Here is a 22,286-nt window from a genome sequence, read left to right as displayed (position 1 = left end):
AAGAAAACTCATGCTTCTCAATTACAGGAAAGAATTTGAAAGCCTTTGTAAAAGGTTCTAGAAAATATTTAACCATTAAACTCTTAAATATTCTTTAAACATCTTTTAAAAAGTAACTGGGCACAGTGGCATGTGCCTGTAATCCCAGCAACTCCAGAGGCTGAGACAGGAGGATCAAAGCCAGCCTCTGCAAGTTAGTGAGACCCTGTTTCCAAAAGAAGGGAGGAGAGGTGCTGGAGGTATAACCTAGTGGTAGAGCACCCCTGGGTTCAATCCTCAGTATTGAAAAAAAATTTTTTTAAGTATTAGTAAAATAGGTTAATCACTTTTAATCCATCACTTATTTATTGAACTTCTATACATTTTAGGAATTATGTTATTAAATATATAGTGAGATCTAGTAATTGCCTTTGAGTTTATAATCTAGAATACAGGACAAAGGATTTATAGCTTATTTAAGTTTATAAGCACATTGTAATATGAAATATATGTCCAGGAGTTCTATTTTGTTTTGGATTTTTGGACTGGGGATTGAAGCCAGGGGTGCTTTACTACTAAGCTATATTCTCAGCACTTTTTTCATTTTTTAGTTTGAGAGAGGGTCTCACTAAGTGGCCCAGGCTGGTTTTGAGTTTGGGGTCCTTCTGCCTCAGCCTCCCAAATCACTAGGATTACAGGTGTGCCACTTTTCCTGGTCCAGGAGTGATTTTGATAATAAGTAGAATTCCGGGTGAGATATGACAATTTCATTGGAGACAGAAAAGATGGGTAGTTAAGGAAACAAAACTGGCACCTGAGCATGAAGCAGGAGTCAGCAAACTCTTTCCTTTGAGGTGAAGGCAAAGCTGTGAAGTCATATCTTTCATCTTCCTTATTTATCATTTTCTTCTCTTTTTTATTTCTACCTTTGTTGAAAAGTTTGACATTGATACTTCCTTATGAAAATGCTGCATAATTTCATTTTATATTAATAAATTTTATAATATTTACATTTTACTCAAATGTGAAAATGAAGTAATTGGCATCTTCTGTGATATTTGGTCCATCTTAATTTATGCTTCTAGGAGTCTCCACAGGAAAAATGGTTTCTATTTTATTAGTTCCAGTAATAAATCACTTAGCTGATTATTCTTATTTTGTATTTGTGTTTCAGAATGGAAGCTAAAATGATCATTGTCAGGTCTTTTTACATCTTTTCTAAAGTCTTCCATGTTGTAGCCTTCTATTATCCTGCTGACCCCATCCCCTACTCTCCCATTCCCCAATTCTAGCCACACTCACCTCTTTCAAGTTTCTCAAAGGCAGTTGTGTTCTTTGTTAAGGCTCTTTTTCTTTCCCTGCCAGGAGCACCCTTCCTAGACATCAGTCTCATGGCTCTGTCCTTTACCTCCTTCAAATCTTTTTTACATTTTATCTTTTCAGTGAGTCCTTGTGAAAAGGGCTAGGATGTAACTCAGTGATGGAGCACCCCTGGGTTCAACCCCAGTAGCACACCCCCCAAAAAGAAGTAATAATGACTATAATTGAAAACAAGATAAAAGGATCTTACATTGATCTTAGAATGAAATAATTTGGTTCCAAACTGTATGGATCAAAACTGTATCTGAGATTTAAGAAGGAGATGATCTAAAGTCTCTTGTTAAGGAAGAATTGGCAGTATATGGATACTGATTAGAAATGAGGAGTAAAAGAGAAAGAAGAATAAAACATTATGAGATTGTAATCTTCAGGATTGGACATTTTTACAAACTAAACTTTTAACATGGAGAAATTGGAAATGTTCCTTTGGGTTGCACAAAATAATTTCATGATTAAAATTTTAGGACTTATTGGTACACCAAGAAAGATCTTCAGAAAAGAGCTAGAAGTGAGTGAGTTTTAGGAGTACAGAAAAGAATTCCTGAGATATATTAATTAAAGCCAAGTGAGAGATCCTCATAGGTTTCAACATTCTTTTTTTTTAAGTTGTCGATGGAACTTTATTTTATTTGTTTATTTTTATGTGGTGCTCTATCACTGAGCCACAACCTCAGCCCCAGGTTTCAACATTCTTCATAATAAACATTCTCAGCATGACTGCCAACATACAGTGTTGTAGTTATTTCATAACTTAAAATTTAAGGAAAAGCTACAAGTTTTTCCATTTAACAAGAATTTTCTGTTTTTACGAGGGTGGATGGAGTAAAAGAGAATGGTATGGTGTGTTGTTGGGCACTCATAAAATCCAAAATGTCATGATGATTGTAAGGCTAGAGAAAGCGTGAATTTCATTAGGAATGATACAGAGAGCAGTGGTTGATGAGGGACAGATCAGAAGGGATGTTTAAGCATAGTCACTAACTGGCACAACATGTGAGAGACCTGGCTGGCATGCTGGGGGAATGACTTTGTGTTCTCTGGCATCTATACCAAGATCCTAACATAGACTAAACATTTGATCTTCGTCACCTAACTACATAAACACAAGATTAGGAGTATGGAATTCAAAGTGGAAAGTACATTCAAAATTCAAACCTCATTTATCACTTTAATGTTAATTATATATGTATTATTTATTTTTCTATTAATATAAAATCTTAAGTAAAGTTTTCAATTCTTTTGCGATGTAGGGTCTGAGTAACAAATACAAAACTGAGTATTATTATTCAGTTTTTACATTTACACATGAAAGTGATTTTTTTGCTTTGTAAAAAATACTCAGTATCTACTTAATTATTCTAATAATATTTTAATCCTAATTGATCACAGTAACTTTATAAGGGATTCTTAATTTTATTTTATAGATTTTAGGGGGGAAAAAGTAGGAACAACGAGTAGCTGATGGCCCTTGTGGTTTTGTATAGATGCTGATGCCTTTTTGATGTTGTAGTGATCTATTCATTGAGACACTACAAACGCTTAGACATTTGGGCTATGTTTAGAAACACAGGGGCTTCCCTTCCTGTTATGTGTTTGGAAAGGTCATAAGATAGATTTATTACTCTTATCCTTCCTTTTTAGGTGTGAAGTTTTTCAACATGAGTGGCCTTGGGGACAGTTCATCCGACCCTGCTAACCCAGACTCACATAAGAGAAAAGGATCGCCATGTGACACACTGGCATCAAGGTAGGAGCACTCTTCTATTTTTGGCAGAGTGTCTTTATTGTTTTCACTGCCACTTTGGAGCTTCTGTTTTGTCCACTCCAAGTTTCATGGCCTTCTTTGCATCTTGTATACTCACTACATTTTCTTCCTCCTACCATGTCTTTGCACATGCTTCTCCCTCCATCAATTCATTTTGCTTCCTCTTTATTTCCTAGAATTAACACTTATGCATCATTCAGATGCCAGTTTAGTTATTACTTTCTTAAAGAGAGCCTTCTCTTCCCTCATTCATGTGTCTGTTTCACACACTTTTTTTTTTTTAATGGCTCTGGTCCATAATTATAGATTGTTTTTTTAACTAGTGATGTGATTATTTCATGAATTGTCTTCTCCCTTAGACTTTAAGCTACTATTTGATTAAGCACCTATTTGTTCTTCCCCCCAACCCAATACTGGGGATTGAACCCAAGGGCTGTCTGCCACTGAGATATATACCCTGCCCTTTTTATTTTTATTCTGAAGCAGTATCTCAAAAACTTGCTAAGGCTGGCCTTAAACTCAAGATCCTTCTGCCTCAAATCTCCCAAGTTACTGGAATTACAGATGTGTGCCACCACGCCCAACTATTACTTACCTGTTCTTGCTTACCACTGTATGCTCAGTTCCTAGCATAATGTGTGGTTTACATATGTGGTAAGAACATGGTAAATATTTGTCAAGTGAATAAATAAATTATATCCTGGGAACTAAGAAATATATTATTATGATATCAGGAATTTAAAATGATTATTTATGGAGTTATTTGTGAGCTAAATATTTTACCCTTAAAAAAGCTAAAAGAAACTTATTGCTAAGGAGTCCTAAAAAACACCAGATAAAGAAGGAACTTAATCAGATTAAAAGAGTAGCTTTCTACGTGGGAAGAGTGAGGATTTTATTCCATTCATCTTCTAGAACCTAGAGTAAGTTTTCTCAACCTCCACACTATTGACATTTTGAGCCAGATAATTCTTTTTTTTGAGGGGGGGATGTTATCCTATATATTGTAGGATACTTAGTAGTGTCTCTGCTTCTACACACTAAATGCAAATAGCAGCTTATTTGTGATAACCAAAAATGTCTGGAAACATTGCCAGATATCCCCTGGATACAGGTTAAGCAAAATCACCCTTAGTTGATAGCCACTTGATCTGGAGCTAACGCTGCAGAGATGTCATTGGTTACATCTTTTTTTTTTTTTTCTCCAGGAAGGAAAAGAAAGTGTTTTGTAGAAGAATGCCAGGGCTCAAGGATAATAAAAGAAAAGTGACCGTTTCTCTTAATCTATTGAGACAGTTCTTACAGAAAGACAATACCCTAAGTATTTTTAGAACAAATAAATGTCCAAGTACTAGGAATAAGGTTAATAGCAAGTTACCATCCGGATGTATCTTAACTAATTAATGCTGTTCTTTATGTTTATATATAAAGTCAGTTCTTCATAAAGAGAAACCTAGGAATAATACATTTCTATTGTCTTTTACATTTAATTTTTTATTTGAGGAAAAATTTTAAAAATATAAAAGAATAGAGTAAGTATGTTTAGTTACATATAGTTGATAATATTTTGTTGCGTCATTAGTATCTTGTTACTATTTTATCATAGTTGTATAATTTTATTTAAATAAAATATTAACAATGAAATTGATTTATCTATAATTCCTCCATTCTATTTACTAATTATATATACACATAGTTATCTGTGAACAATATAGGATGTTTATTAAATTTATATAAGTTGTATAATACTATATATAATTTTCCATAATATACTTTTTCCAGCATGGATCTTGAGATTTAAATATACATAGATTTACTGAGTCTTAGTAACTTTTGATTGGTTTGTATTGCATGAATACATCACATTTGAAAAAATCCATTTCTCTACAGATAGACATTCCTGAGAGATAAGCAAATTGTTTGTTACAAATGTTTGCTTACAACCAACACTGAGGCAAACATCCCCATATAGACCTCCAATTTTAGACATAAGTGTTTCTTTTATTAATTCAGTCTAGTTATACATAGTGTTAGGGTTCATTTTAGCATAATTATACAAGCATGGAATAGAATTTGCTGTCATTTAGTCCTGAGTACTTTCTCCTTTCCCTTCCCCAACCCTTTTCCTATTCCTTTTTCTCTACTGATCTTTCTTCTATTTATTTATAGTTTTTTTTTAATCAGTGCCTTGTGAATATACATAAAGGTGAGATTCGCTGTAGTATATTCATATGTGTACATAGGAAAATTTGGTCAGATTCATTCTAATGTTTTTCCCTTTTCCCATCCCTTCTCCTTCCACCTCAGTACCTACCTCTCACTCCACTGATCTCTCTTCCATTTCCATGGAATTTTCTCTAAGGTAAAATCACATGTCCTCAAAATATTATCAGGTTGCAGAGCTAAAACCTTGTATATATCAAAATGTATGGTCCTTATTTATGCTTTGCTTTCAGTACCATGGTGTGAAGTTTGTCAAAATATCTTGCTGTGGAAATAGTTATTTATTAGTTTGATAGAGTTATTATAAAATTAATTAATAGAGTATTATTAAACAAACTGGGAATAATTCCTCATTAGTGAAAGATTTAAAAGGCAAAGAAAACATGATTTGGTATAGTTTTAAAATTTGATTTTGTTTTGGGATATGTACCATTTTGTAATATTTTGTTTTATGTAGGCAAATAAAGTAGATAGTAGATTTGGTTCTTTTTAACTCACTGTTATATAAATACTATTGCTTTTAAAATCTCTTAAATTATGATTAAGTAAATGATATTTTAATTATTTTCAATTATGAGGTTTTTAGCAACTGATCTTTCCCTTTTCTTTTCTACCACTTTTATATGCAACTAAATGAATTTGATTGTTGCTTGATTGTTGAGCTCTCTAGCATAGTCTGCCCTGCGTAATTTATAACAAAGTTATTTGAAAATTCAGATTTTTCTATTTCAAGGAGTTATCTAGAATGTGAAGTAGTTCCAAGTGCAACTAGTAAATTTACTATCTAGTTCCTTCTAATATCTATTAATCATTTGTTATTTACAGATATTCATTGGAGAATACTTCTGTTTACAGCTTTTATTCACTTTATTTCATTCATTTTCTGCACTATGGTTTTTGTAATGTCTGTTTTTTAGATGTGAATTTAAATTGCTTTCTAAAATATGGTTTTATATTTTCAATAAAAAGGACTTCTCTAAATATGCAAACATTAAGTACTTGATCAGAGAAAGAAATAACATGATATAAATATATGCTAACTGGTTTTCTTTGTGTTACAGCACTGAAAAGAGGCGCAGGGAGCAAGAAAATAAATATTTAGAAGAACTAGCTGAGTTACTGTCTGCCAACATCAGTGACATTGACAGCTTGAGTGTAAAACCAGACAAATGCAAGATTTTGAAGAAAACAGTCGATCAGATACAGCTAATGAAGAGAATGGAACAAGGTAAAAACAAAAGTAGCTGTCCTTTGTTGTTAAGCATTTATAATAAATGCTTCTACTCTCTAATTGTTAAGAAACTGCATTGACCTTCGTGATTTTTTTAAAGAAATGTTTCTGTTTAGAAGCTATTTATTTTATTGAGTCTGAGTGCTTTCTTGTTATAACAAAGTGGTTTACTAAGTTCACTTGAAAAGTTAGTTGCCTGGGGAGGTTATAGGACCCAGTGCCACAACAGATTAAGATAGGAGACACAAGTCATGTGTGTGACCTGAGGCTACAGTGACTCTGTAAAGAACAGTGACTTCATGAAGGGAAAACCAGCCTGCCTGAGGAAGCTTGCCTCTGCCTGGCAAGAGTGGGTGCAGAGGTGGGGATAATCTTTGAAAAAACTCTTATTATTCATATTCATATTACCCATACTGACTGGGAACCACACACCATTAAACCCCTGGGTTGCCTACCAGACACAAAGGCAAGAAGACATTCTTTGAAGGAATGTTCCCACACCTAGCCCCATGAAAGTGCCACAGAAAAGTGCTTCTGAGGGTGATTTTAGACTGAAAGTTGTATAAACAAAAAGCAAATAATCTATGGTGAGTAAAGCACAAGTAACAAGCTAGATTAGTAGCAAAAGTGTGATTAAACTATAGACAAAAAACTTCAGCTGATTAGTTCTGTGATATAAAGATTTAAAGATTTTAGAAGCTAAAAAACAGTTTAGTGACAACTGATTTAGCAAACAGGAGAAACTGTACTGGAAGCCTACAGACCAGCAGCCTGGCTCACACACTCTAAGCTGATGGTGGTGGCATTCTTCTGGGTACACTGAGCAGTCCAAAGGAAGAGAAATTAGGGGATGGTCCTCAAATGAAAAATTTGCTTCTTACCTTGCCTCCACTCCTCACACAGTTGTCAGTCGGCATTTTAGAACTTTATCCTTTATTATGAACAAAACCCCATATATTTTAGGAAAACCTGTAATGTGAAAGAAAAACCAAGCAAACACACGAAAGAAAAAAGGAACTCAGAAGAAGCAAAGAATGCAGGAAGTAGAAGAAATCTTAACAGTTCCTCAGAGGCACAGCGAAGATGTTTTACCCATGAAAAAGAGTAACTTTGGGAACTTAGCAAAAGGACATCTGGCCAGGTGCAGTGTAATCAGTGGCTCTGGAGGCTGAGACAGGAGGATCGTGAGTTCAAAGCCAGGCGCTAAGTAACCCTGTCTCTAAATAAGATACAAAATGGTGGGGCTGGGGCTATGGCTTAGCAGTAGCACACTTGTCTGACATACATGGGGCACTGGGTTCAATTCTCAGCACCACATATAAGTAAATAAATAAAGGTCTATCAACAACTTAAAAATTATATATTAAAAAAAAGATACAAAGTAGTGCTGGGGATATGGCTCAGTGATTGCATGCCCCTTAGTGCAATCCCTAGTAACAAAAAAACAAAAAACAAAAACCCTAGGATATCTGGATAAATCTTTACCTCTGTACCACGTTTCTCCTCTTTGCTTCCTCATACCTTCTGCCCAGCCATCCACACTCACTCCAAGGTGTTTAAACCCACTGTTCTGTCTGAAATGTTCTTCTCTAGACATCCACATGGCTCACTCTTTCACCCCTTTTGTGTCTATGCACAAATGCATCCTCTCAATTAAATTGTTCCCAACTATCCTATTTAAAATTAAGGAAAATCTTATACATCTTTGCACCTTTTAATTTTCTTGATTTATTTTCCCCACAATACTTTTTATATATGACATATAAGAATTTGACAAAAATAAACAGAGGAAGTAAAATAAATAGAGAAGGAATGGAAAGCAAGAGAAAAGATAAGAAATTTATAGAATTGGTTCAAAAGCTGTAACATAATGATTAATCTCAGAAAAAAAGAACAGACTTTAGAAATGAAAAAATGATAAGAGGAATTTTTAAAATATTTTCATATAACTCAAAGGGTATAAGTTTCTGGATTGAAACCGATTTTGTAGTACCCAGCACAGTTAATGAAAAAAATTTACACTGATATACAATTTAGTGATATTTTAAAGCACCAGGAAGAGGAAAAAGGAGAGAGAAGAAAAAATAGGTCTTAACACACTAAATTGCTTTTGGAATGGGTTCTAAATAACTTTGAGAACTAGAATAATTATTAGACCTAGAATTCTGTGTTCATCCAAATTGTTATAAGTGGAACACAGATATTTTCAGATGATCAGCCTCAAAAATGTTATCTCCCAGTGTACCTTTCCCAGAAATCTCTATCAAAATCTAAGTAGTAAACAAAGAAACAAAGGCTTAGGATCTTAACCCAGAGAAACTGTAAAATCTTAATGCTCAAGAAAACTAAAAGGAGAGCCAAGATTACAGTTGTGCCACACCCTGAAAAAATAGTCAGCTGCAGTGGAACAGGTGGATAGAAGACTCTAGGAAGAATATTTCCGTGAATAAATAAATAAATAAATAAATAAATAAAAGGAAGACATAAGAGTGTCTGATAACTGACAAATTGAGAGAAAATTTTAAACTCAGGAGGATATTTCAGGCAGGGATGATTTAAACTATGCTGATAATTTGGAAATTTGAAACTACATACAACCACAAGAGAAATTAAAATGATAGCACGTACCTTGGCTTACTTATAAAGTATATTTATTTATCCACAGTAACAGAGATACTAAGTATTGATTGCTGTAAGAATTGTTTTAACTATATATATTGAGAGGAGGGGAAATGTATGTTGTAGCAGGTTGGTCTAAGTTAAATTCTTACCTTTCATGATAGTATATCAATAGAGTATGTCTATCAAGGGCATAAACATGAGCAGACTACAGCAAATAAGCTTGTTATTGAGAAGAATGGAGTACATTAAATAGAATATCAGCCATGCTACTGTACCAAGATACCCAAAATGCAATGGCTTTAACAAGATAGTCTGGATAGGTATCAAGAATTCACACTCTTTCTATCTTTTTTACTCTGCCATTCCTAGGGCATTGCCATTATCCATGTGGTCAGCAAGGTTCACTTGCCCATGTACCAGCTGATAAGAATTTCAAGGCATGCCCCCTCGGTTTTACAGCCAAGACCCAGAAATTGCACATTGCTTCTGTTCACATACCTTAGGATGGAAACTATTCATAATGATTCCTACCTTAGGTTCTCTCTAAAATTATAAATGTTTTGCTTTTCATATACTGTAAGTTAATCAACATGAACTTGATTTTTTATTATTATTATTTATTGTTAGAGCTTGCCTTTACAGAAATGAACTCTTTTTGGATGTGTGATTTTTAAAGTTTCTTTATTACAGAAAAATCAACAACTGATGATGATGTTCAGAAATCAGATATCTCATCGAGTAGTCAAGGAGTAATAGAAAAGGAATCCTTGGGACCTCTTCTTTTGGAGGTAAATGTCCTCATTGACCCCAAAATTAAAATCTTTGTTCTTGCCAATTTGGTCTTTTTCATCATCTTTTTTTATGTCTCACATTCAGTTAATAAACTGTGAAACAAAGCCACATTTTTAATAACTTTTTGTAATTACTTTATTATGAAAACTATTTGACAGTTATACTATTTCAGAGTTAAATGTGAATAATGAATATGAGATATTTTCATAAAAGTGTTTCAGTTTGTCAGATGAAGTCTACTACATGACTTTGCCTTTTATTTCTGAGATGGTTAGAACTATCTGGGAAAATAAAACATCAGCATTGTTTAGCTCCTAGTACTATCTATGATACTATAGAATTTCATTTTTAAATGAAGGTTGCCTCACTTTATTGGAGTAGATATTGTTGTGGAAGGTTTTCTGAATAAAATTTTTTAAATTGCTTATGTAAACATTCTAAGAGAATTACTATCAAACTTTGTAAAGTGAGGCATTTTTAAACTTGAATGACGTTGTAATTACTGTGTAATTTTCAGCACTGTCTCTCCCATCTGATTTTCACCTTCTGTATTTTTAGCACATAAATTTTATTTCCAGGCAGTCTCATCAGTTTAAATGCTTTCTCTCATACATGAATGTTCAGAAACACACATCTATGTGTCCATATACACTCATTTGCCACCATGTCTACTTTTCTTTTCTTTTTTTTTTTTTTTAAGAGAAAGTGAGGGGGGGGGAGAGAGAGAGAGAATTTTTTTAATATTTATTTTTTAGTTCTCGGCGGACACAACATCTTTGTTTGTATGTGGTGCTGAGGATCGAACCCGGGCCGCACGCATGCCAGGCGAGCGCGCTACCGCTTGAGCCACATCCTCAGCCCACCATGTCTACTTTTCTATCTCTAGACCAAATTTTATATATATTAAACACAAATATATATAAATTCTTCTTTCCTTGTCCTTTCTTCAAGTCCTCCTTTCTGATAGTCTTCTTAACAAATATGCATATGTCTCTTTATTTTCAAATTATTTTATACATTTTGTCCTATTACCATAACTTTTTCATCTTTTATATTAATAATAGTTCCCTCTACCTGTGGCTAATGTAAAAAAAAAAAAATCTCAAAGTTCAGTTCTTGCTTTTCCAGCCCCAGAGTATTTGTATTAATGTTGCTTCCCTCTTCATCCTATAGGGTGGACATCCAAATATGTCCTCCTTGCCTTTACTTCTCCCCATCTTCTGTTCTGTACTTACAACAAGCTGTCCTGCTCTTAGTAACTTTCCCCTCAAAAAATCTAAATTCTTCATTTCTCATCCACATTATAAAAGCATTTTGTTACTTTATATTTGATTTTAATGATTTTTACTAAGAAACAGCACACAATTTTATAAAGTATAATAGACATTTGCTATTGAAACGGGTATAGAAACTACTGTGAGCAAATTCATTCCCAGAACCAGAGGGGCAGGGAAAGACATATAACTGAGGCTGACTTTTTTTTTATTACATTCTTTCTATAGCCTATCAGATTGATTGCATGATACATGATTGCATCTTAGAAAACAGTATTTTAACAGTGTAGTAAAAATGTTGTTGGTTGGGCTGGGATTATGGCTCAGTGGTACAGCGCTTGCCTAGCACATGTGAGGTACTGGGTTCAATCCTCAGCACCACATATAAAAATAAATAAAATAAAGTTATTATGTCCATCTACAACTAAAAATATTTTTTGAAATGTTATTGGTAGAATCTGGGTGGTGGATATACACATTTTCACTACCAAATTCTTTCAATTTTGCTGAATTTTGAAATTTTTAATTTAATATGGAGGGAAATAAGTGAAAAAAATGTCTCACTTCCACCTTCATCTCTGCTCCCTATTCACTACTTGCCACATCCTGCTACTCTATTGCACCTGGACCCCTGGAAACCTGACCTGAACTTTACTGGCACTTCTTGCTGCTACTTTGCAGAAGTTGTAGACTTGTGTTTTCACCCCTCCTAGTTTTTCTGTGGGAATTATGCTTCTTAGTCCTGAATTATTAAACTGGCCATAACTTTGTATTTCCTTTCAAATAATTAAATTTTATATAAGTGTGTATGTGTGTGTGTATCTGTCTGTCTGTATATATGCATATAGTGTCATTTGAGATACTGAAGAAGTATTAGTTATACAGTTCCTTGAGAGTTCTTGTAGGGAAACAATGATCATTTAAATCTTAGTCTTTCCATACAGTCCTCAGTAAACACACAGATTAATGAGGAGGGAAAATAGACTTATCTACAACTGAATAAAGCACAACTAGAAACAGAATAGTACTACTTTTACTTTAATTGATAAGAAAAATCATTATTTCTCTATCAGAAAAATCCACCTTCTTTCAAGTCAGCAGACAATGATAGGACAGCATTCATTCAAAACTATCTACAAGAAGGCAAAGTGAATCTAGTAGAGTGGAGAAAGGAGAAGAGGATAGAAGAGGGTAGAATGGAAAAGAGGGATATTGAACTAAAATAGATTTCTATGCATGTATGAGTATGTAGAGATGAACCCAACTACTATGAGATTAACCATAAAGCTCTAATTTAAAAAAAAAAAAGGACAAAGTGAGAATTTTTTCAGTTGATGCAATTATATTACCCTAAAAACTATCATAAATCAAAGGAAAACTAACACACATGAATTAAATGTTGTTAAATGAGCATTTTCAAATACAAAAAAAGCACATCAAATTAGAAATTTGAAAATAGAATAGAAATTTATTTAAATTCTTGACCTCAAGAAGCTAGTGATATTTTTATTGATGAGCTGCAGTTATGTGAAATAAACTTTAAAATAGAATTACTGAATTTTATAGACTTCAACGTTGCTTTCATGGACAACATAGTATCTTTTCTGTCCCTTCTTTATCCCCCAACTTTGTACCTATTGATCAAAACTTTATGGAGTCTAATTCAGAGCATCTAGTGCAGGAAGTGGTAGAAAAATTGCCAAGAGATTTTCTATTACATTATTCAGGCTGCAGTTTAGAGCTGCACTGTTTAACATGATAGCCACTGGCCACATGGACATTTAAATTTAAGTTAGAAGAGTTAAAAATGCAATGCCTCAGTCTGATCATTCACATTTAAAGTGTTCTGTTATCTATTTGTATAGAGTGACATCTCTGTTGGACAACAGATACAGAGATTTCACTTACTGCAGGAAGTTCATTTGCATAGCTTGCCCAGATGGAAGGTCTCCACTTCTGAAAAGTGACCCAGTGTCCAACATAGTATGAAAAATTCTCACTATGCAACATTTAATTTATTTCTCTTTTTACTTTAAACATAAAATAAAGACAGCATGAGTTAAGAAGGAAAGGTATTAGAGGAAATTTCTTTATAACTTGAGAGAGATGTATTAGGATTTATTTATTCAACAGATCCTTGATGAACACCTATTGCATGTCAATCTACTAGATGAATTCATGATCCCATCATGGAATTGTTATTAGAATTAAATTGTTATTAAAATTAAAATCCACAATTCATTAGCACTTGTATTTAAGCTCCTCAAACTGTTGTCTCCTGCTAAATTCTTCTGCCTCCTTCCTACTCAAAACTTAGCATTATTTACCCCAACCCTCCTTATTTCTCATTATGGCCAAGAAAAATTCTGTTTCAGGCAATGAGATCTCCTCGTACTTTGCATATACATTCAGTCTTCTTTGCCTTGCTTAACACCATTCTTTCCATTTCTATGTGGCTTTGGACACCTGGCCACCTCTTCCCTCTTGCTTGCAATATCCCATGACCTCTTTTTGCGGGGTTGGTGGTACCAGGACTGAACTCAGGGCCACTCAACCACTGAGTCACATCCCCAGCCCTATTTTGTATTTTATTAGAGACAGGGTCTCACTGAGTTGTTTAGCACCTCACTTTTGAGGTTGACTTTGAACTCAGTGATCTTCCTGTCTCAGCCTCCCAAGCTGCTAGGATTACAGGCATGCGACACCATGCCCATCTCCCATTACCTCTTTTTAAAAATATATATATATATTTTTTATTTTTTTGTTGTAGTTGGACATAATATCTGTATTTATTTTTATGCGGTGCTGAGAATCAAACTCAAGGCCTCGTACATGCTAGGTGATCTCTCTGCCACTGAGCCACAACCCCAGCCCTCCCATGACCTCTTGAATGGTACACTTTTCTTTGACTTTCTGGCTACTCTTTACCCTCTTTTTCAGAATTTTGCTTCTTTAACTTCCTCATAAATGTTTGAATTGCTCAGGGTTCTAACCTTGGCTCTTTTCCTTTTGTTGTTCTGTTCGTATTTCCTGGGAAACTTTATCCGAGTCTGTGTCTATGTCTATGTCTATTTTCTTTTTTCCACAGCTTCCACAGCTGCTGGAGGCCACCAGTTCTATCAAGTTCTATCCCTTCCACTACCATTGCTCAGTTCAGGCACTTGTTTGAACAAGTGACATGATAGCATTGTACCTGGTCTTCCTTGGATCTACACCCCACACCCACTGCTAGTGGATCTTTGTAGAAGCAGAGCATGTCACTCATTGTCTTCAGGATAAATTCCTAATGTTTTTGTTTTTCCTTGAAAATTAAAATAATTTTTTTCTATTAAATGTAACACAGATATTACAAATACATAAAAGAACACTTAAAGAAAGGTCTCTGAATTGTTTCCTCTGTCCTTTCCTTCCCTGGTCCACCTTCATTGCCCCTCTGTCCTTCAAGCCTCAGGTCAGGAGGAGTATCACCTCCTTCAGGAAACCTCACCCAAGGCATGTTTATCCCTTCCCCACTGTGGAAGCCTCACTCTTAATGTCTGTAACTTGTGAATTCCTCTCTTGTACTAACTTATACCTGAGTGTACTTGTCTTTTTCCCCTCAGAGACTACCAAGATATTGATAATTATGTGTTTTATTCTCAGAATTTTGTCCAGTGACTAACTCCTATGTGGTAGTCTCATTTAAAGTCAGGCCCCTGTGAGAAGCCTTGGCTGTTGTGAGCCCTGCTGAGATACAAGGTGTTTCTCTTTAAAGGGCAACATCCTAGGCAGAGGGAAAAGCTCTCCGATTGATTTTGTTGTACTCAGTGGACAAGCATTTGTTATCATCTCTATGTGAAGCACAACATGAGACCAGCTGTCAGAACACAGAGGAACAGGAAGATTCCTCCCTAAGAGCACAAGTAGAAATTGATTGTATGTACAACATATGAGGAAACTTATAGAACAGGAGCAATTAATAGCTGATTATATTAATCAGTCATACTTTTAGAAAGTATAAATCTTTGTATATTCCTAGGAATAGTTTCAAACAGTATTTCCTGAAATATTACCATTCTCTTTGGGATGGGATTTTTGCAGATCTACTATTTGCTTCATCTTCATATTTAAAAAATTTGTTTAAAGACAAAAAGTTAAGGAAGTTAAGTTATATTTATACTGATTCAATTATTATCCAAGAATATTGTAAAAGAAATTTTAGATGTGCTTTAAAAATGTATATTTCAATTCTATTTTCATATAAACTGCAATGCAAACAAGTATAAATTGATCACCAACTATGAAATTTATAGCTAAATATATTAGTTGGGTATGAGGGTGCTTTCCTGTGTCCATCTAAACTTAAACTAGTTTTTAGAAGATTTGTCTAGTGTTGAGGTTTACTTATGCCTGATCATAATATCCCTTTTCCCTTTGTATTATGAACTAAATGAGAAATAGTCATAGGAGTCATGTGGAATAAAAATAGCTTTATTTTTTCTTGCTAAAGAAAATAGTAATGTTTTTAATAAGAACATGGAACTGTGTGCTTCATTGCTTTTTAAAATCTTGGTCATATGCTTTGCAATGAGGAATTTGGAAATGTAGTTCTAAATTCAGCTTATTTAATATTTGGTTTGAATGATTTAAACAATAATCTCATCCATTCATCCATTGATGGGCTCCTAGGTTGATTCTGTATCTTGGCTGTTATGAATACTGCTACAATGAGCATGAGATCTCTAGTATTTCTTGAATATACTGATTTTAATTCCCATGGATATCCACCCAGGAATTGCTAGTTATCTGATAATTCTGTTTTTAATTTTTTGAGAATCCTTCAGACTGTTTTCCATAATAGTTGTACCAGTTTACATTCCCACCTCCTTTTTTTCCACATCCTCATCTATGTTTGTTATCTTGTCATTTTGATAATAGCAATTTCAGCAAGTGTGAGGTGGTTCTCATAGTGGTTTTAATTTGCACTTCAACCTTAAATGTGTGTCAGCAGATGAACTGATAATTCACAATAGAATATTATTAAGCCTTTAAAGGGGGAAAAAAGGAAATCTAGTTGTATCTAGTTGACAACATAGATGAACCCAGAGAACATTATACTAAGTGAAATAAGCCAGTTACAGAAAGACAGGTACCACATAATCAAAGAAAGCAAACTCAAAAGAAGCAGAGAGTAGAACACTGGTCACTAGAGGTTGGGAGATGGGGGCTGGGTAGGGATTGAATATATTATTCAAAGGCCAAAAAAATTCATTTAGGGCTGGGGTATAGTGGCTCAGTAGTAGAACATGATTCAACTAGATTCAACCTTGACCCAGTCACTACAAAAAAAAAAAAAAAAGAAAGAAAGAAAAAAAATTCAAGTAAACAGGAGGAATAAGACCTATTGTATTCCGTTGTGTTAACAATTATTATTTTTTTTTAAAGAGAGAGAGTGAGAGAGAATTTTAATATTTATTTATTTTTTTTAGTTTTCGGTGGACACAACATCTTTGTTTGTATGTGTTGCCGAGGATCGAACCCAGGCCGCACGCATGCCAGGCGAGCGCATTACCGCTAGAGCCACATTCCCAGCCCCTGTGTTAACAATTATTACAATCATTATATACTAAAATTTCTAGATTGTAAGTGTTTTCATCACAAAGAAGATGCACATGCACATGTTAATAAGTGTGATTTAGTCATTTCATAATGTGTACATATTTCAAAGCATTGTACCACAAATATATAATTGTCATTTTAAAAAATTAATAATCTTAGCTGAAAAAGATACCTCACAAAAATAAGTAGATTCAAAAGGAAAAGTCTTACATTGAATGCATCTACTAAATCACAATATTCGTTTTAAAATCCTATTCCATTATACAGAGGTTTTCATTGACACTTCATCTTTCTTGATCTCAGAGAGTGATTCTTCTAAGTGAATCAGAACAAGTTGCATTTTCATATTTTAAGAATGAATTTAAGCCCATTCAAACTCTGGTTGAAAGGTTTTTCAACAGGTCAGTTTCAAAGATTTTAAACTGAGGAGAGAAGTTTTTATGTGCCTTTTACATCATTTTCAGCAACAAAATCAAAACTTTGGTAACGTTTCTAAACTTCTGTTTTCACATGTTATCTCTATAGCATAACGGTTTTTTGAAAAGCAGTTTATTTTTCATTTATTGTTGGAGTATAATCTTAATCCTAAAGGAAAATAATCGTGTTTATTTTTAGGGAACTATCTGTTAATTAGCATAATATCATTAACCGCTTATTATAGAAAAGTTTACATTTGGGGAACTTGCCTTTTATAAAAAGAAAATGAATAGGCCTCAATATTGTTAGGCAGCTGTTTTAAGTGTTTTGCCACAAATAACAACAGACTCTTGTGTGATACAAGGATTTTAACGGTCATATTACATCCCAAGTTTGGTAAACATTTCTGTTCTTTGAAGGTCTCATTTTTATTGCTTATACATTCTGTAGCAAGTAAGCTGCAGCATATTGCAAATATATAGGAAGATTCCAAATAAGTAAACCTCAGTATTCTGAATCTTCCCTCAGGATTCCAGGGTTGTGGCTATCTGAACTGAGTGAGGCATCAGTGTGTTTTTGTATATTTAGTGTGTTTTTGTATGTTAAGTGTGATTTCTTTGTGTTTTAGATTACAATACAAATAGAGGTTCTAACTTTTCTCCTGCACCCCCTAGATATAGTGTACCTTCTGGGGCACTATGTTTCTTTTTAGAGTTCCCTGGCTCCATCTCAATGCTTAGGACATCTCTGGGATTTGGTTCCTGTCCACTCTGCTGACTCTTCCTGTCACAGGCTTGCCCTGGGCTATCTACTGCAGCAGCTCCACACTGCTTAAGCCTTCCCTTTCTGTGCCATGCTAGTCCTCTTCCCCTCTGCCCTGTGCCTTTTATAAGTTGGGTAGGGCTCTGTAAGGAACCTTTTGTTGCAAATTAGGTATCCTTCTTTATGCTCATAGAATATTTAGTGTGTATCTCTGCTACTGCATTTTTCACTGATATTTTATTATATTCAATGCCTCTCTCTCACTGTACCACAAATCCCTTGAGGGCAGAAAACAGGTATTCACTAACACAGATTCTTATGATTGAATAAATGGGATAGTTACTTCATATCTACTACCTTAAAATTTCTTTCTTTCTTTCTTTCTTTCTTTCTTTCTTTTTTGGGGGGGAGGCTTTCTGTCTTTGAGACAAGGTCTCACTAAGTTGCCCAGGCTGATCTCAAACTCATGATCTTCCTGCTTAGCCTCTGAAATAGCTGGGATTATACACATGTGCCACCCAGCCTGTCTCATAAAATGTATTTCTAAGGAAGAAAGTTGACAGACTCATGACTCATTCTACTTGAAACATTCATGCCTACTTAAAACATTAGCATATAGTCTGTTTAAAAATCCTGGCCCCCCTTTATCCTCTTAGCCCTATAGAAAAAATTGTGTTTATTTTTAGGGAAATATCTGCTAGGTAGCTTAATATCACCAGTCACTTACTATAGAAAAGGCCACAACTTGGGAAACTTCCCTTTTCTAAAAATAAAAATGAGTAGACTTCAATATTGTTAGGCAGTTATTTTGAGTGTTTTGTCACAAATAACAACAGGCTCCTATGTATCCAAGGGGTATCTTCAATCCCCCGCCTTTAACTTGACATATATATAGACAAAGAAATATATGTTTACTTTTCTGTTATCTTTTAACCTCCCCATCTCTTAATTCTTTTTTTTTTCTTTTTGGCTTTGCAGGCTTTGGATGGATTTTTCTTTGTTGTGAACTGTGAAGGGAGAATTGTATTTGTGTCAGAGAATGTGACCAGCTACTTGGGTTACAATCAGGAGGAATTAATGAATACCAGCGTCTACAGCATACTGCACGTGGGAGATCATGCAGAATTTGTCAAGAATCTGCTACCAAAATCCCTAGGTAGAAAGAAATTCATTTTTAAAAAGAGTACTAACTCTTCATAGCTTCTTTCTTCATAATATATATGATAATATGTGATTATTATAAAATCTATAACAAATAATATTATATATTTTTATAGTATAAAATAATATATATTTAAAATATTTTAATACAATTTCAGCTTTTGACATGTTGAATAGCTGGTAAGAGAGCATGCATTGTCTTCCTCTGTTATTATTGTCTGTGTCCTCATGATCTTGGACAGTAGTGGGAGACAAGAGCAGTTAGTTGCCTTGCCACAAGAAAATTCACTTTGTTTTCAGTTTTGATTATGTTCAAGAAGGGATATATGTCCCTTTCCCACTACCCTGCTGAAAGAAAAAGAAAAGAAAGACGAGGGTGGGGATATATTGCCATATTATATACCTGTTGAAATTGACATTTTTAGATGTAAGTACTTTGAACTCAGCAGTGCCAGGACTGACTGGATGACTCGTCCACTGCCAAGGATTCTATCTAAGAGGATGGATAGGGTTGGTTTCCAGTTGCTGTTCCATTTATTAAACTGTATTTTGGGGCAGGGCTGTATCCTTAGGAGTTAGGTGACTTTTACTAAATCTCTGAAGGCATGGATTGTGCGGAGAGAACTCTTCTCGTGCCCCACTTTTATTTTCCTTACAATGGATGGCCTAACAGTAGCCATTTGTTTATTTCTTAACATTTCAGGCTCCTACTAAAGCTTTCCAGCACTCAAGTTTAAATTACTTTTGGTGATTGAATTCCTATGTTTCTATCTGAGTGTTTCCAACAGTGTACATTTTGTTGACAAATGGGAAGTATATGGTATTTCCCATCATTTCTTTGTTTAACGAGCTCTGAAATAAGACCGGTTTCTTCACAGATAAATTAATCACACATCAGTTTTCCACATTGATGATACATGATGAAGCATCTGAATAGTAGAGTTGGGACTGTAACCAGTATTTAATATGGAAATTGAGGCAGGCAGATAGGGAAGTAAAACAATTTAATGTTCCCTTGACATCACTGTGGGTAATACTTAGATTTCTTTCCCTAGCACTGGACTCTAGATTTCTTTTGTTCTGATTTCCACAGATTTTAAAGAATACTGACATGTGGATTTAACTAAGATACTTCATTTTATTTTTATGTTTCACAAAATCATTTCATTTTCTCATCTGTGATAACAAGCTATCTGTTGGGTTTAAGAACTTGCCTGGTTAGGAGAACTGAGGTCATGGAAAACAAAATTGATCTATCTTCTGCCTCCTGAAGAAGGGGCTTATTGTTTGTGGTAGGGCCAAACACCATGATTACTGTAGATCCGTGACTATTCAGGTTGCTCCCAATCACTGTCAAGGGGTAAATATAGAGGGCACATCATCTAAGAGCTAACCTGTTGGTAATGCTGCTCCTGGCCACATGCAGGACTCTTATTCTCAGCTGGCCTAACAGTCCTTGCCTTCTTCTCTGAGCAGCCTCCTTCTACAATAGGGTGGTTGTGAGACTTCTGCTGCCAGGTACCTTTCTCTTATTCCCCTGGAGAATCAAAGAATGGAAATATGATGAAATAATACACTTTGACTCCCTCTGCTACTGAGCACAGTAGACAAGAAGAGTAGCACAAAGTTAGTGTAGAGAGTAGATCACCGGGTGGCTAATCACCATTTGTTATCAAGGGGAAATTTTGAATAAAAAAGCCAGATTGTTTAAAAATTTTCTTTTTTTAAATTTTTTAGTTGTAGATGGATATAATACCAATATTTCATTTATTTATTTTTATGTGGTGCTGAGGATCAAACCCAATGCCTTATACATGATAGGCAAGCGCTGTACCACTGAACTGCAATCACAGCTCTTAAAAATGCTTTTGAATTTGCCAATTTATAAGATTTCAGTATCCAAAACCCACAGTTTTTGAGCCAAATGTGGTGGGGCTCACCTGTAATCCCAGCAACACAGGAAGCTGATGAAGGATGATTGCAAGTTTGAGGCTAGCCTCAGCAATTTAGCAAGGCTCTATCTCAGACAACAACAAAAACAAAAATGGGTGAGGATGTAGTTGAATTGTAGAGTGCCCCTGGCTTCAATCTTCAGTTCTGGGGAAAGAAATAATTAATCCATGCTTTTTAAGATCAACATTTAAAAAATTTTTTTGTAGTTATAGATGAACAGAATGCCTTTATTTTATTTGTTTATTTTATATGGTGCTAAGGATCAAGCCCAGTGCCTCACACATACTAGGTAAGCACTTTGCCACTGAGCTACCATCCCAGCCCCAGCACAACATTTTTTAAGTAAATAAATAAAATCTTAATACAGGGAGGCTAGCATACTGAGATTTTATCCTACAGGACAAATATGCACAGATGAGTATAAAAAGATTAGATTGTGAAAGGCCAAGATGTTAGTGAACACAGACTTATGTTTTAGTCAGCTTTCTCATTGCTATGGCTAAAGGACCTAACCAGCACAATTATAGAGGAAGAAGAGTTTATTTGAGGGCTCACAGTTTCAAAGGTCTTAGTTCAAAGCAGGCCAGCTCCATTTCTTGGGGCTCAAGGTGAGTCTGAACATCACAGGAGAGGGTCGCAGAGGGAAGCAGCTCACATGAGGGTGGTCAGGAAGCACAGAGAGAGAGACTCTTCTCTCCAGATACAAATATCCAAATGCATGCCCCAGTTCCCACCTCCTTTAGCCACAGGCTACCACTTCACTTCCCTATCAGGGGATTAAATGACTGATTGGGTTAAGGCTCTCACAACCCAATCATTTATCCTCTGAACCTTCTTGCATTGTCTCACACGTGAGCTTTTGGGGGACACCACATCTAAACTATAACATTACCTGCACATTTTTAATAAATTGAAAATTGAAGTTTGAAAAAAATTTTAAATAGTTCTCATAAATTCATGGCATTTGTGTCTCAAGTGATGCAAAACATCACAGTGGCTAAGAGCACAGGCTTTTTGGTGTTAAACAGTAATGGTAGAGGGTAATGCATTACTCCTCTACTACCTACTAGCTATGTGACCTCAGACCAAACACCTGACCCCACTCCCTTATCCCCAGATCTCATCTAAC

The 22,286-nt window shown here is 34.9% G+C and overlaps 1 protein-coding gene across 7 annotated transcripts in view; it reads left to right on the top strand.

Moving 5' to 3' along the window:
- NCOA1 (nuclear receptor coactivator 1) overlaps positions 1–22,286 on the top strand; it is a 257,026-nt gene that overhangs the window by 154,064 nt on the left and 80,676 nt on the right. For all 7 annotated transcript variants that reach the window (XM_081265103.1, XM_081265100.1, XM_081265097.1 and 4 more), the window contains 4 exons: positions 3,001–3,106; positions 6,409–6,575; positions 9,891–9,988; positions 19,022–19,199. In XM_081265103.1, the coding sequence (XP_081121229.1) occupies positions 3,018–3,106; positions 6,409–6,575; positions 9,891–9,988; positions 19,022–19,199 (532 nt within the window). In that variant the 5' untranslated portion in view covers positions 3,001–3,017. The remainder of the gene's footprint in view (positions 1–3,000; positions 3,107–6,408; positions 6,576–9,890; positions 9,989–19,021; positions 19,200–22,286) is intronic.

This window comes from Spermophilus citellus, assembly GCF_964194105.1.
Source record: "Spermophilus citellus genome assembly, chromosome: 13".
Classification (NCBI taxonomy): domain Eukaryota; kingdom Metazoa; phylum Chordata; class Mammalia; order Rodentia; family Sciuridae; genus Spermophilus; species Spermophilus citellus.
This window is presented reverse-complemented; position numbering and strand designations above follow the sequence as displayed.